Genomic DNA, 13842 nt, shown 5'->3' with positions numbered 1-13842 from the left:
TAGCAGGCGGTTGAGATTTCAGGCAAAATGTACATACACTGTGAGCTGAAAAACGGAAATAAAAAAAGTCCCTGTTCAAAAATATACAACAACTGACCCACATACTCCTCCAGAACACTAATGTGCACTTGTGGTGTTTGTGTAAATGTGAAAATCCAGAAAGCTGTCATACTAACAGAAAGATTAATTCCTCTCCCAAAAAACTTGATAAGGAATGGATATGCATTCTGTATGCAGGCCTTGGTAGGAAGAAGCCTGTTGAGATTACTGTGTAACTATTGGACTATAGAGGTTAATTCAATGCAGCATGTGCTGCATGCTCTCTCCTCTCTCCTTCAGTCAGAAGATCTACAGTGTCAGAATGCGACGGTGAAATGCAGTAGGCGAAGTCAAACGCAGGACACAGAGCTTACTGGAAACATACTTTACTCGAAGGTAACCAGAGTAGAAAACAATCTCCACAATAGGAGGATAAACAACCCGCACACGAACACTGCCGATGACGAATACAATAACACACAATGAACGACAGAGGGTTAAATAGGGAATACAATACAACATAATGGGGAACAGGTGTACACAATCAGGACAAAACAAGTCAAACACCGAAACATAGATCGGTGGCAGCTAGTACTCCGGGGACGACGAACGCCGAAGCCTGCCCGAGCAAGGAGGAGGAGCAGCCTCGGCTGATTCTGTGACATACAGTGCCAGAGGTAATGTGGGTCACAGTGTTTTGGAGTCGACACTCTGTACAGCTGTTTTCACCAGGGTGCTTGAAAATGTAAATATTTGTTTGGAACAGTAAGATGCAAGTAAATGATTTCAATCCTTAAAGTTTCTTCTTTCCAAACTACATGAAATGCATTAGGGAGGTACTGCGGGTATGTAATTATGCCAACTGTAAAATAATGACCTATACAGTGGTGGCCTTTTCCACGATATTAGCACTCTGAGTATGAGAGAGAGGAGAGTGAAAATGTTAAGGCACTAACGATAAAGCAGCTCTCGATATTGGGATTTTTCAGCCCTCTAACCAATTGTACTATTATGTGTGTTTTTTTGTGTTATTTGTAATTTATTCTGTACGTAATGTTTCTGCCATCGACTCTTATAACCAAAAAGAGCTTCTGGATATCAGGACAGCGATTACTCACCTCTTATTGGACAAAGATTTTTTCTTAAACGAGGCGGCCGCGAAGGATATCCTACAGACACCCGACAAGGCCCAAATCCCCGTCATTCGCAGGAGAAAGGGACGGAGAAATCGTGGACGTAGGTCAAATAAAATCAAATAAAATCAAATTTTATTGGTCACATGCGCCGAATACAACAGGTGCAGACATTACAGTGAAATGCTTACTTACAGCCCTTAACCAACAGTGCATTTATTTTTAACAAAAAAAGTAAAAATAAAACAACAACAAAAAAAGTGTTGAGAAAAAAAAGAGCAGAAGTAAAATAAAGTAACAGTAGGGAGGCTATATATACAGGGGGGTACCGTTGCAGAGTCAATGTGCGGGGGCACCGGCTAGTTGAGGTAGTTGAGGTAATATGTACATGTGGGTAGAGTTAAAGTGACTATGCATAAATCATTAAAAGAGTAGCAGCAGCGTAAAAAGGATGGGGTGGGGGAGCAGTGCAAATAGTCCGGGTAGCCATGATTAGCTGTTCAGGAGTCTTATGGCTTGGGGGTAGAAGCTGTTGAGAAGTCTTCTGGACCTAGACTTGGCACTCCGGTACCGCTTGCCGTGCGGTAGCAGAGAGAACAGTCTATGACTAGGGTGGCTGGAGTCTTTGACAATTTTGAGGGCCTTCCTCTGACACCGCCTGGTATAGAGGTCCTGGATGGCAGGAAGCTTGGCCCCAGTGATGTACTGGGCCGTACGCACTACCCTCTGTAGTGCCTTGCGGTCGGAGGCCGAGCAGTTGCCATACCAGGCGGTGATGCAACCAGTCAGGATGCTCTCGATGGTGCAGCTGTAGAATTTTTTGAGGATCTGAGGACCCATGCCAAATCTTTTCAGTTTCCTGAGGGGGAATAGGCTTTGTCGTGCCCTCTTCACGACTGTCTTGGTGTGTTTGGACCATGATAGTTCGTTGGTGATGTGGACACCAAGGAACTTGAAGCTCTCAACCTGTTCCACTACAGCCCCGTCGATGAGAATGGGGGCGTGCTCAGTCCTCTTTTTTTTCCTGTAGTCCACAATCATCTCCTTTGTCTTGGTCACGTTGAGGGAGAGGTTGTCCGGGTGCCTCGTAAGGATCCGACGGCGAGCGAGTAAACTGCCTCTTCCATCAATCCTATTAGCCAATCTTCAATCATTGGAAAATAAATTAGATGACCTGCGATTACGCTTAATCCTACCAACGGGACATTAAAAACTGCAATATCTTATGTTTCACCGAGTCGTGGCTGAACATTTACATTTACGTAATTTAGCAGACGCTCTTATCCAGAGCGACTTACAAATAGGTGCATTCACCTTATAGCCAGTGGGATAACCACTTTTAAAAAAAATTTTTTTTTTGTGGGGGGTTGGAGTAAGGGGGGTATTCCTTAAAGAGGTGGGGTTTCAAATGTCTCCGGAAGGTGGTGAGTGACTCCGCTGTCCTGGCGTCGTGAGGGAGCTTGTTCCACCATTGGGGTGCCAGAGCAGCGAACAGTTTTGACTGGGCTGAGCGGGAACTATGCTTCCGCAGAGGTAGGGGAGCCAGCAGGCCAGAGGTGGATGAACACAGTGCCCTCGTTTGGGTTTAGGGACTGATCAGAGCCTGAAGGTACGGAGGTGCCGTTCCCCTCACAGCTCCGTAGGCAAGCACCATGGTCTTGTAGCAGATGCGAGCTTCAACTGGAAGCCAGTGGAGTGTGCGGAGGAGCGGGGTGACGTGAGAGAACTTGGGAAGGTTGAAGACGGGCTGCGGCATTCTGGATGAGTTGTAGGGGTTTAATGGCACAGGCAGGGAGCCCAGCCAACAGCGAGTTGCAGTAATCCAGACGGGAGATGACAAGTGCCTGGATTAGGACCTGTGCCGCTTCCTGAACGACGACATGGACAACATACAGCTAGCGGGCTATACGCTACATCGATAGGATAGAACGGCTGACTCCGGTAAGACAAGGGGTGGCGGTCTGTGTATATTTGTAAACAACAGCTGGTGAACAAAATCAAATACTAAGGAAGTCTCGAGGTTTTGCTCGCCTGAGGTAGAGTACCTTATGATAAGCTGTAGACCACACTATTTACCAAGAGAATTTTCATCTATATTTTTCACAGCTGTTTATTTATCACCACAAACCAATGCTGGCATTAAGATTGCACTCAATGAGCTGTATAAGGCCATAACTAAACAGGAAAACGCTCATCCAGAGGCAGCGCTCCAAGTGGCCGGGGACTTTAATGCAGGGAAACTTACATCCGTTCTACCTAATTTCTACCAGCATGTTAAGTGCAACCAGAGGAAAAAAAACCCTAGACCACCTTTACTCCACACACAGAGACGCATACAAAGCGCTCCCTTGCCCTCCATTTGGCAAATCTGACCATAACTCTATCCTCCTGATTCCTGCTTATAAGCAAAAACTAAAGCAGGAAGCACCAGTGACTCAGTTAATAAAAAAGTGGTCAGATGACACAGATGCTAAGCTACAGGACTGTTTTGCTAGCACAGACTGGAACATGTTCCGGGATTCTTCAGATAGCATTGAGGAGTACACCACATCAGTCACTGGCTTCATCAATAAGTGCATCGATGATGTCGTCCTCACAGTGACCGTACGTACATACCCCAACCAGAAGCCATGGATTACAGGCAACATCCGCACTGAGATAAAGGGTAGAGCTGCCGCTTTCAAGGATCAGGACTCTATCCCGGACGCTTATAAGAAATCCCGCTATGCCCTCCGACGAACCATCAAACAGGCAAAGAGTCAATACAGGACTAAGATTGAATCGTACTACACTGGCTCTGATGCTCGTTGGATGTGGCAGGGCTCGAAAACTATTACAGACTACAAAGGGAAGCACAACCATGAGCTGCCCAGTGACACAAGCCTACCAGACGAGCTAAACCACTTCTATGCTCGCTTCGAGGCAAGCAACACTGAAGCATGCATGAGAGCACCAGCTGTTCCGTATGACTATGTGATCACGCTCTCCGTAGCCGATGTGAGTAAGACTTTTAAGCAGGTCAACATTCACAAGGCCGCAGGGTCAGACGGATTACCAGGACGTGTACTCCGAGCATGTGCTGACTAACTGGCAAGTGTCTTCACCGACATTTTCAACATGTCCCTGATTGAGTCTGTAATACCAACATGTTTCAAGCAGACCAGCATTGTCCCCGTGCACAAGGACACTAAGATAACCTGCCTAAATGACTACCGACCCGTAGCACTGACGTCTGTAGCCATGAAGTGCTTTGAAAGGCTGGTCATGGCTCACATCAACATCATTATCCCAGAAACCCTAGACTCAGTCCAATTTGCATACCGCCCCAACAGATCCACAGATAATGCAATTTCTATTGCACTCCACACTGCCCTTTCCCACCTGGACAAGAGGAACACCTACGTGAGAATGCTATTCATTGACTACAGCTCAGCGTTCAACACCATAGTGCCCTCAAAGCTCATCACTAAGCTAAGGATCCTGGGACTAAACACCTCCCTCTGCAACTGGATCCTGGACTTCCTTGCAGGCCGCCCCCAGGTGGTAAGGGTAGGTAACAACACATCTGCCACGCTGATCCTCAACACGGGGGCCCCTCAGGGGTGCGTGCTCAGTTCCCTCCAGTACTCCCTGTTCACCCATGACTGCATGGCCAGGCACGACTCCAACACCATCATTACGTTTTTCGACAACACAACAGTGGTAGCCCTGATCACTGACAACGATGAGATAGCATATAGGGAGGAGGTCAGAGACCTGGCCGTGTGGTGCCAGGATAACAATGTGACCAAGACAAAGGAGATGACTGTGGACTACAGGAAAAAAAAGAGGACTGAGCACGCCCCCATTCTCATCAATGGGGCTGTAGTGGAACAGGTTGAGAGCTTCAAGTTCCTTGGTGTCCACATCACCAATGAACTATCATGGTCCAAACATACCAAGACAGTCGTGAAGAGGGCACGACAAAGCCTATTTCCCGTCAGGAGACTGAAAAGATTTGGCATGGGCCTCAGATCCTCAAAAAGTTCTACAGCTGCACCATCGAGAGCATCCTGACTGGTTGCATCACCGCCTGGTATGGCAACTGCTCGGCCTCCGACCGCAAGGCACTACAGAGGGTAGTGCGTACGGCCCAGTACATCACTGGGGCCAAGCTTCCTGCCATCCAGGACCTCTATACTAGGCGGTGTCAGAGGAAGGCCCTCAAAATTGTCAAAGACTCCAGCCACCCTAGTCATAGACTGTTCTCTCTGCTACCGCACGGCAAGCGGTACCGGAGCGCCAAGTCTAGGTCCAAAAGGCTTCTCAACAGCTTCCACCCCCAAGCCATAAGACTCCTGAACAGCTAATCATGGCTACCCGGACTATTTGCACCCCCACCCCATCTTTTTACGCTGCTGCTACTCTGTTCATTATTTATGCATAGTCACTTTAACTCTACCCACATGACATATTACCTCAACTAGCCGGTGCCCCCACACATTGACTCTGCACCGGTACCCCCCTGTATATAGCCTCCCTACTGTTATTTTATTTTACTTCTGCTCTTTTTTTCCTCAACACTTTTTTGTTGTTGTTTTATTTTACTTTTTTATAAAAAAATTAATGCATTGTTGGTTAAGGGCTATAAGTAAGCATTTCACGGTAATGTCTACACCTGTTGTATTAGGCGCATGTGGCAAATACAATTTGATTTGATTTGATTTGATTGGCTAGATTATGACATTGCTAGGACTGCCACACAAGACAATATAGCCTAACCCATGCTGTGTCTTTTGGGAAATGGAGTTCTAATGACTGCATGAGTGGATCCCAATTTTATGTCAGCATGATCGTTTAGCAAACAACCCTCTTGCTTAGGTGTTAACGCAGAATATAGCAGCATACGACCATTGCACAGACAGAGCAACATTCATCACTATCTTCTAGTTTTGTGTCATAATCAGTCTGTATAAATTGACATGATTTATCTCAGGGCCTGGAATAAATAACTTCAGACATGACTTTACTTGTGATTGACTCACATAAATTAACTCCTCACAGCTCAATCCCTACAGTGAACCAAACATGCGCCTCTTTCATTCGTTTACCGCCCCAAACTCCAAGGAGGTAACCTCTTTTTAGTATTGCATTGAATTTCTACACTGCTACTGTAGAGTACAATACGTCACTCAGTGCACCTCAGCCCAGAGATGTGGCTTAGGCCCTGACACTCCTTCTCCAGGCTATTTATTCAGGGAGGACTCTGGAGCTTGTTCGGGGGTGTTTATAGTGGCAGCAGCACAAAGAAGGGTGTTCACACCGGGGGAAAGTCGGACGTTAACGTCAGTCGGCGGTGATTCGGGGGTGGGAGTCAGACTACTGTACCCTTTTAGAGATGGGGGTGGTGGAGGTACAGTGGTCTTGTACGTTGTGGGATATTGCACATCCACAAATTTCACCCAGTTGCTGGACATGACGACGTCTAATGTGGTCTGTATTGTGGTGCAGCTTGTATACTGTATACTGTATGTCGTGTACATGTTTTCTTCCTGTATTCATAGTGGTGTGGAGCTCTTACCCTCCCCGGACTTGGAGGCGCCCAGCTCCAGGTCATCTCGTGTATTGCTGTAGGTTTTCAGGTAGGTGGCAGGAACCCAGCCCTGCTCCTCCGCTGTACTGACAAACCACCAGCCTGGGGGCACAGAGAGAGAGAGGTCAATTGAGATTTTGTGGGGTGTTTGTCGACTAGCACAGCATCTTTCAGTATGGTTTATAATCTTATAAATGACTTTAGAGAAGTGTTCCTCCTCCATTTCAAGAATAATGTTTGTTCTAGCTAATAGACCCTGACTCAAAACTGTTTCTTGGATGACTGGTGTGGTTGAAAGACACATGGATGTAGAGAAAACATGAACTATTCTCTATCACCAACAGGTTCTCTAATTAATATCAAATCAAATGTTATTTGTCACATGCTTCGTAAACAAAAGGTGTACATTAACAGTGAAATGCTTACTTATGGGCCCTTCCCAACAATGCAGAGAGAAAAAATATAAATAATAGAACAATTATAACGTGTGGATATAATAACAATAACAGAAGGGTTATAAATATGTCATGTGTGGAGCATTTCATAAAAAAAAAACAGTGTAGGCCTAATATAGAGTAGTTTACTTAATAAAAATCTATACAAAATAAAATTGGCTCACTCTCGTGCCTCTCTCCAGTTACTACTTACATCAGATGCACGTGGAGATGTTCACAATTACACATGTCCATATCCATGAATTCATCCGACTCTAGGTAAATACAAGGGCTGCCAAAATCTCGTAATGTGGTTGTTATCAGCTTTGTACAAGCAACTGTCTTGTGAGCGCTGAGCAGCAGCACTCACAAGACAACCATTTTGAAAAGAAGGTTGATGACGTCCGATCCTCATTTGTTAAGTCAAATGACACCGCTGGTCCTGCTCACACTGCCCTACCCTTTGACTTCTTTCTCCCCTCTCGCTCCAGATGAAATCTTGCGACTTGTGACGGCCGTCCGCCCAACAACCTGCCCGCTTGACCCTATTCCCTCCTCTCTTCTCCAGACCTTTTCCGGAGACCTTCTCCCTTACCTAACCTCGCTCATCAACTCATCCTTGACTGCTGGCTATGTCCCTTCCGTATTCAAGAGAGCGAGAGTTGCACCCCTTCTCAAAAAACCTAAACTCGATCCCTCCGATGTCAACAACTACAGACCAGTATCCATTCTTTCTTTTCTCTCCAAAACTCTTGAGCGTGCCGTCTTTAGCCAACTCTCTTGCTATCACTCTCAGAATTACTTTCTTGATCCAAACCAGTCAGGTTTCAAGACTGGTCATTCAACTGAGACTTCTCTTCTCTGTGTCACGGAGGCTCTCCACACTGCTAAAGCTAACTCTCTCTCCTCTGCTCTCGTCCTTCTAGACCTATCTGCTGCCTTTGATACTGTGAACCATCAGATCCTCCTCTCCACCCTCTCCGAGTTGGGCATCTCCGGCGTGGCTCACTCTTGGATTGCGTCCTACCTGACAGGTCGCTCCTACCAGGTGGCGTGGCGAGAATCTGTCTCCGCACCACATGCTCTCACCACTGGTGTCACCCAGGGCTCAGTTCTAGGCCCTCTACTATTCTCGCTATACACCAAGTCACTTGGCTCTGTCATATCCTCACATGGCCTTTCCTATCATTGCTACGCAGATGACACACAATTAATCTTCTCCTTTCCCCCTTCTGATAACCAGGTGGCGAATCGCATCTCTGCATGTCTGGCAGACATATCAGTGTGGATGACGGAACACCACCTCAAGCTGAACCTCGGCAAGACGGAGCTGCTCTTCCTCCCGGGGAAGGACTGCCCGTTCCATGATCTCGCCATCACGGTTGACAACTCCGTTGTGTCCTCCTCCCAGAGTGCAAAGAGCCTTGGCGTGACCCTGGACAAAACACCCTGTCGTTCTCCGCTAACATCAAGGCGGTGACCCGATCCTGTAGGTTCATGCTCTACAACATTTGCAGAGTACGACCCTGCCTTACACAGGAAGCGGCACAGGTCCTGATCCAGGCACTTGTCATCTCCTGTCTGGATTACTGCAACTCGCTGTTGGCTGGGCTCCCTGCCTGTGCCATTAAACCCCTACAACTCATCCAGAACGCCGCAGCCCGTCTGGTGTTCGACCTTCCCAAGTTCTCTCATGTCACCCCGCTCCTCCGCACACTCCACTGGCTTCCAGTTGAAGCTCGCATCTGCTACAAGACCATGGTGCTTGCCTACGGAGCTGTGAGGGGAACGGCACCTCCGTACCTTCAGGCTCTGATCAGTCCCTAAACCCAAACTAGGGCACTACGTTCATCCACCTCTGGCCTGCTGGCTCCCCTACCTCTGCGGAAGCACAGTTCCCGCTCAGCCCAGTCAAAACTGTTCGCTGCTCTGGCACCCCAATGGTGGAACAAGCTCCCTCACGATGCCAGGACAGCGGAGTCACTCACCACCTTCCGGAGACACTTGAAACCCCACCTCTTTAAGGAATACCTGGGATAGGATAAAGTAATCCTTCTACCCCCCCTTACCCCACCCCAAAAAACTAAAAAAAAATATATATATTGTATAGTGGTTGTCCCACTGGCTATCATAACGTGAATGCACCAATTTGTAAGTCGCTCTGGATAAGAGTGTCTGCTAAATGACGAAAATGTAAATGTAAATGGGAGCAGTTGCTAGGCTATTCACACGCAGAGTGGCTGTATTGCATTAGTGGAAACCAAGACTGTTCTCAGGGCATATCTGCCGGTTTTGACTAGCAGAAGGGACTTTTCGCAGCAGGTTAGGAGAATTAACGTGGCAAGTTAGGAGAATTAACTTGGCAGGTTAGGATAATTAGGTTAAGGTTAGGAAAAGTGTTAGCTAAAATAATCCCTGACGCGACTCGAACATCTAGCTGCAACCAGGCTTGCCCTGAGAACAGTCTTGGTTTCCACTAATGCGATGCTGCCACAGAACGGGGACAGACAGACGAGCAGCTAACAGAGGAAGTTATTTCTGATTCTGCGCTTAAAAATGAGCACGGAAAGAGAGTGATTTTTATTGGGATGGGACAGGAAAGTTCCAGGGTTATATAACTGTTGCGGGATCAGGACAGTGCAGGAAAAAAACTGACAGGACAGGAGGGGACAGGAATTAATTGTCACTTCTGTGTCAATCTCTAGTATGCACTACCCTCTATAGTGCCTTGCGGTCGGCTGCCAAGCAGTTGCCATACCAAGCGGTGACGCAGCCAGTCAACATAATCTCAATGGTGCAGCTGTAGAACATTTTGAGAATCTGAGGGCCCATACCGAATATTTTCAGCCTCCTGAGAGGGAAGAGGCATTGTTGTGCATTCTTCACATCTGTGTTGGTGTGTGTGGACCATGATAATTCCTTAGTGATGTGGACACCGAGGAAGTTGAAGCTCTCGACCCGCTCCACTACAGCCCGTCAATGTGGATGGGGGTGGGTTTGGCTCTCTGTTTCCTGAAGTCCACAATCAGCTCCTTTGTCTTGCTGGCGTTCAGGGAGAGGTTGTTGTCCTGGCACCAAACTGCCAGGTCACTGACCTCCTCCCTATAGACCGTCTCAACGTCATCTGTGATCAGGCTAACCACTGTCGTGTAGTCAGCAAAATCAATGATGGTGTTGGAGTCATGCGCGGCCACGCAGACGTGGGTGAACAGGGAGTGCAGGAGGAGACTAAGCGCGCACCCCTGAGGGGCCCCTGTGTTGAGGGTCAGGGTGGTGGATGTGTTGTTGCCTACCCTCACCACCTAGGGGCGGTCAGTCAGAAAGTCTAGGATCCAGTTGCAGAGGGAGGTGTTCAGTCCCAGGGTCCTGAGCTTAGTGAGCTTGTAGGTCAATATGGTGTTGAATGCTCAGCTGTCTGTCCCCACTAGTGTTGAACAGCATTCTCACGTAGGTGTTCCTCTTGTCCAGGTGGAAGAGGGCAGTGTGGAGTGCAACAGAGATTGCGTCACCTGTGGATCTGTTGGGGCAAAATGCGAATTGGAGTGGGTCCAGGGTGTTTGGAATGATTTTGTTGATGTGATCCATGACCAGCCTTTCAAAGCATTTCATGGCTCCAGATGTGAGTGCTATGGAGCGATAGTCATTTAGACAGGTTACCTTGGCGTTCTTGGGCACAGAGACTATGGTGGTCTGCTTCAAACATGTAGGTATTACAGATTTGGTCAGGGACAGGTTGAAAATGTCAGTAAAGTCACTTGCCAGCTGGTCAGAGCATACTCTGAGTACGCATCCTGGTAATCCATCTGGTCCTGCGGGCTTGTGAATGTTAACCTGTTTAAAGGTCTTGGTTCAGTGTTGCTTGCTTCGAAGTGAGCATCGAAGGAATCTGTGATAGTTTGCAAGCCCTGCCACATCTGACAAGCGTCAGAGTCGGCGTAGTAGGATTCGATCCTGTATTGATGTTTTGACCCATCTGTGGCCCATTGGAGGTCGTAGCGGGATTTCTTATAAGCGTCCGGATTAGTGTCCCACTCCTTGAAAGCTGCAGCTCTAGCCTTTAGCTCAGTGCGAATGTTGCCTATAATCCATGGCTTCTGGTTGGGATATGTACGTATGGTCACTGTGGGGATGAAGTCGTCGATGCACTTATTAATGAAGCCGGTTACTGATGTTATAAACTTCTCAATGTTATCGGATAAATCCCGGAACATATACCAGTCAGTGCTAGCGAAACAGTCCTGTAGCTTAGCATCCACTTCATTGGACTACTTCCGTATTAAACGCGTCACTGGTACTTCCTGTTTGAGTTTTTGCTTGTAAGCAGCAGGGGATACAGTTTTGGTCAGATATGCCAACTGGAGGGCGAGGGATAGCTTTGTATGCGTTTCTGTGTGTGGAGTAAAGATGACCTAGAGTTTTTTCGCCTCCAGTTGCACAGGTGACATACTGGTAAAAATTAGGTAAGACGGATTTCAGTTTCCCTGCATTGAAATCATGGCCACTAGGAGCACCTCCTCTGGATGTGCATTTTCTTGTTTGCTTATGGCCCTATACAGCACGTTGAGTGCAGTCTTAGTGCCAGCATCGGTTTGTGGTGGTAAATAGACAGCTACAAAATATAGATAAAACCTCTCTTGGTAAATAGTATGGTATGCAACTTATCATGAGGTATTCTAACTCAGGCGAGCAGAATCTCGAAACTTCCTTAACATTAAAGATTGCACACTAGATGTTAACAAAGAGACACACACCTCCCCCCTTAACCTTACCCAAAACTGCCGTTCGGTCTTGATGATGCATAGAAAAACCAGCTAAATGTATATTATCAATCACCTTGTTCAGCCACGACTCTGAGAAACATATAATATTACAATTCTTCAGGTCCCGTTCTCTAGTGATTGTACGTTCGCCAATAGAACGGAGGGTAGGGGTCTCGTCAGGGAGCTCTTTGCCTCTCTTGCGCCGTCTCTTCCTCTTTTGAGTACCGGGGATTAGGGCCTGGTCCGTAATGAGCAGTACATCCACAGCTGCCGACTCGTTGAAGTAGAAATCTTCATTCAAATCGAGATTAGTGATCACTGTTCTGATGTCCAGAAGCTGTTTCGTTCATAGGAAAAGATGGCGGAGATCAGCGTAAAAAAAATCACACAAACAGCAGAATTGGTCAGGAACTCGTTAGAACCAGCTATACATCTCTGCAGCGCCATGCTAGCCTTAAAGCCAACAACATCACAGGGCGGACAGCGTGCTTATGGAGTTTTCCAAAACTTTTTGGGGGGATCAGAATGATCTGGATTCTTTAATCCTATTTCATGCTATCCAGGATCAGATCGATCTGGCTTATTTTGAGCTGTTTTTTTTCTTCAGAAAATAATCAGATAGGATCATTCTGATCCAGATACTGCAATATCAAGATCACATAATTCAGATTTTGTGCTTTGGATAAGTCTCTGTAATGTAATCTACTGGGCAAGTTTTCCAACAACATTTTGTTTAGCCAATAAGACAGCCAGGTTTTTCAAAACTATTTATTTGGATCAGAATTAGTCGGATTCTGTAATCCTCTTTTTTTGCTATCCAAGATCAGATCAATCTGGCTATTTTTTAACTGGTTTTTCAGAAAAGAATCGGATAGGATCATTCAGATCCAGATACCACAATATCAAGATCACATAATCCATTTGTTCATGCTTTAAACAGGCCTACACCTTCCCATCTACTGGACTGGTTGTGGTACTACTTCAACCTGGGGAAACAGAAATTAGTAAACTACACTGAACAAAAATATAAACGCAACATATAAAGTGTTGAGCAAAAAAAAAAAAATCCCAGCAATTTTTCATACACACAAAAATCTTATTTATCTCAGATTTAGTGCACAAATGTGTTTACATCCCTGTTAGTGAGCATTTCTCCTTTGCCGCCAAGATACTCCATCCCACTGACAGGTGTGACATATCAAGAAGCTGATTAAACAGCATGATCATTAGACAGGTGCACCTTGTGCTGGGAACAATAAAAGGCCACTTTAAAATGTGCAGTTTTGTCACACAACACAATGCCACAGATGTCTCAAGTTTTGAGAGTGCGTGCAATTGGCATGCGGACTGCAGGTATGTCCACCAGCGTTGTTGCCTGAGAACGGAATCTTCATTTCTCTACCATAAACTGCCTCAAACATCGTTTTAGCTAATTTGGCAGTACGTTCTGATTGGCTAGGCCTGGCTCACCAGTGGGTGGACCTTGCTGCCAATTGGGTGGGCCTATGCCCTCCCAGGCCCATCCATGGCTGAACCCCTGCCCAGTCATGTGAAATTCATTGATTAAGGCCTAATTAATTTATTTCAATTGACTGATTTCCTTCTCTAAACTGTAACTCAGTAAAATCTTTGAAATTGTTGCATGTTGGGTTTATCTTTTTGTTCACTATACATGAATAAAGGTACCTTGAAAAAAAAAAGAATAGAGCCTGCATATCACTTATAAGTAAGTAGTGACACTTAACTTAACATAACAATTTACCACATACCTATACGGCAGTCATTTTAACATAATTATCCTTTGGATTTTAGATGTAATAACATTTTTTAAACCTCCTCACCTTAGTTACATTGACATTTCTTGGTTGTAGTGCCTTTCACCTTTCCAAATCCACCCTGAATCC

The 13842-nt window shown here is 46.3% G+C and overlaps 1 protein-coding gene across 1 annotated transcript in view; it reads right to left on the bottom strand.

Annotated features, from left to right (window-relative positions):
• LOC121570983 (SH3 and PX domain-containing protein 2A-like) overlaps positions 1 to 13842 on the bottom strand; it is a 35000-nt gene that overhangs the window by 9198 nt on the left and 11960 nt on the right. Inside the window, exon 2 of the mRNA XM_041882222.1 lies at positions 6733 to 6846. Within this exon, the coding sequence (XP_041738156.1) occupies positions 6733 to 6846 (114 nt within the window). The remainder of the gene's footprint in view (positions 1 to 6732; positions 6847 to 13842) is intronic.

This window comes from Coregonus clupeaformis, chromosome 1, assembly GCF_020615455.1.
Source record: "Coregonus clupeaformis isolate EN_2021a chromosome 1, ASM2061545v1, whole genome shotgun sequence".
In the NCBI taxonomy this organism is placed as follows: domain Eukaryota; kingdom Metazoa; phylum Chordata; class Actinopteri; order Salmoniformes; family Salmonidae; genus Coregonus; species Coregonus clupeaformis.
This window is presented reverse-complemented; position numbering and strand designations above follow the sequence as displayed.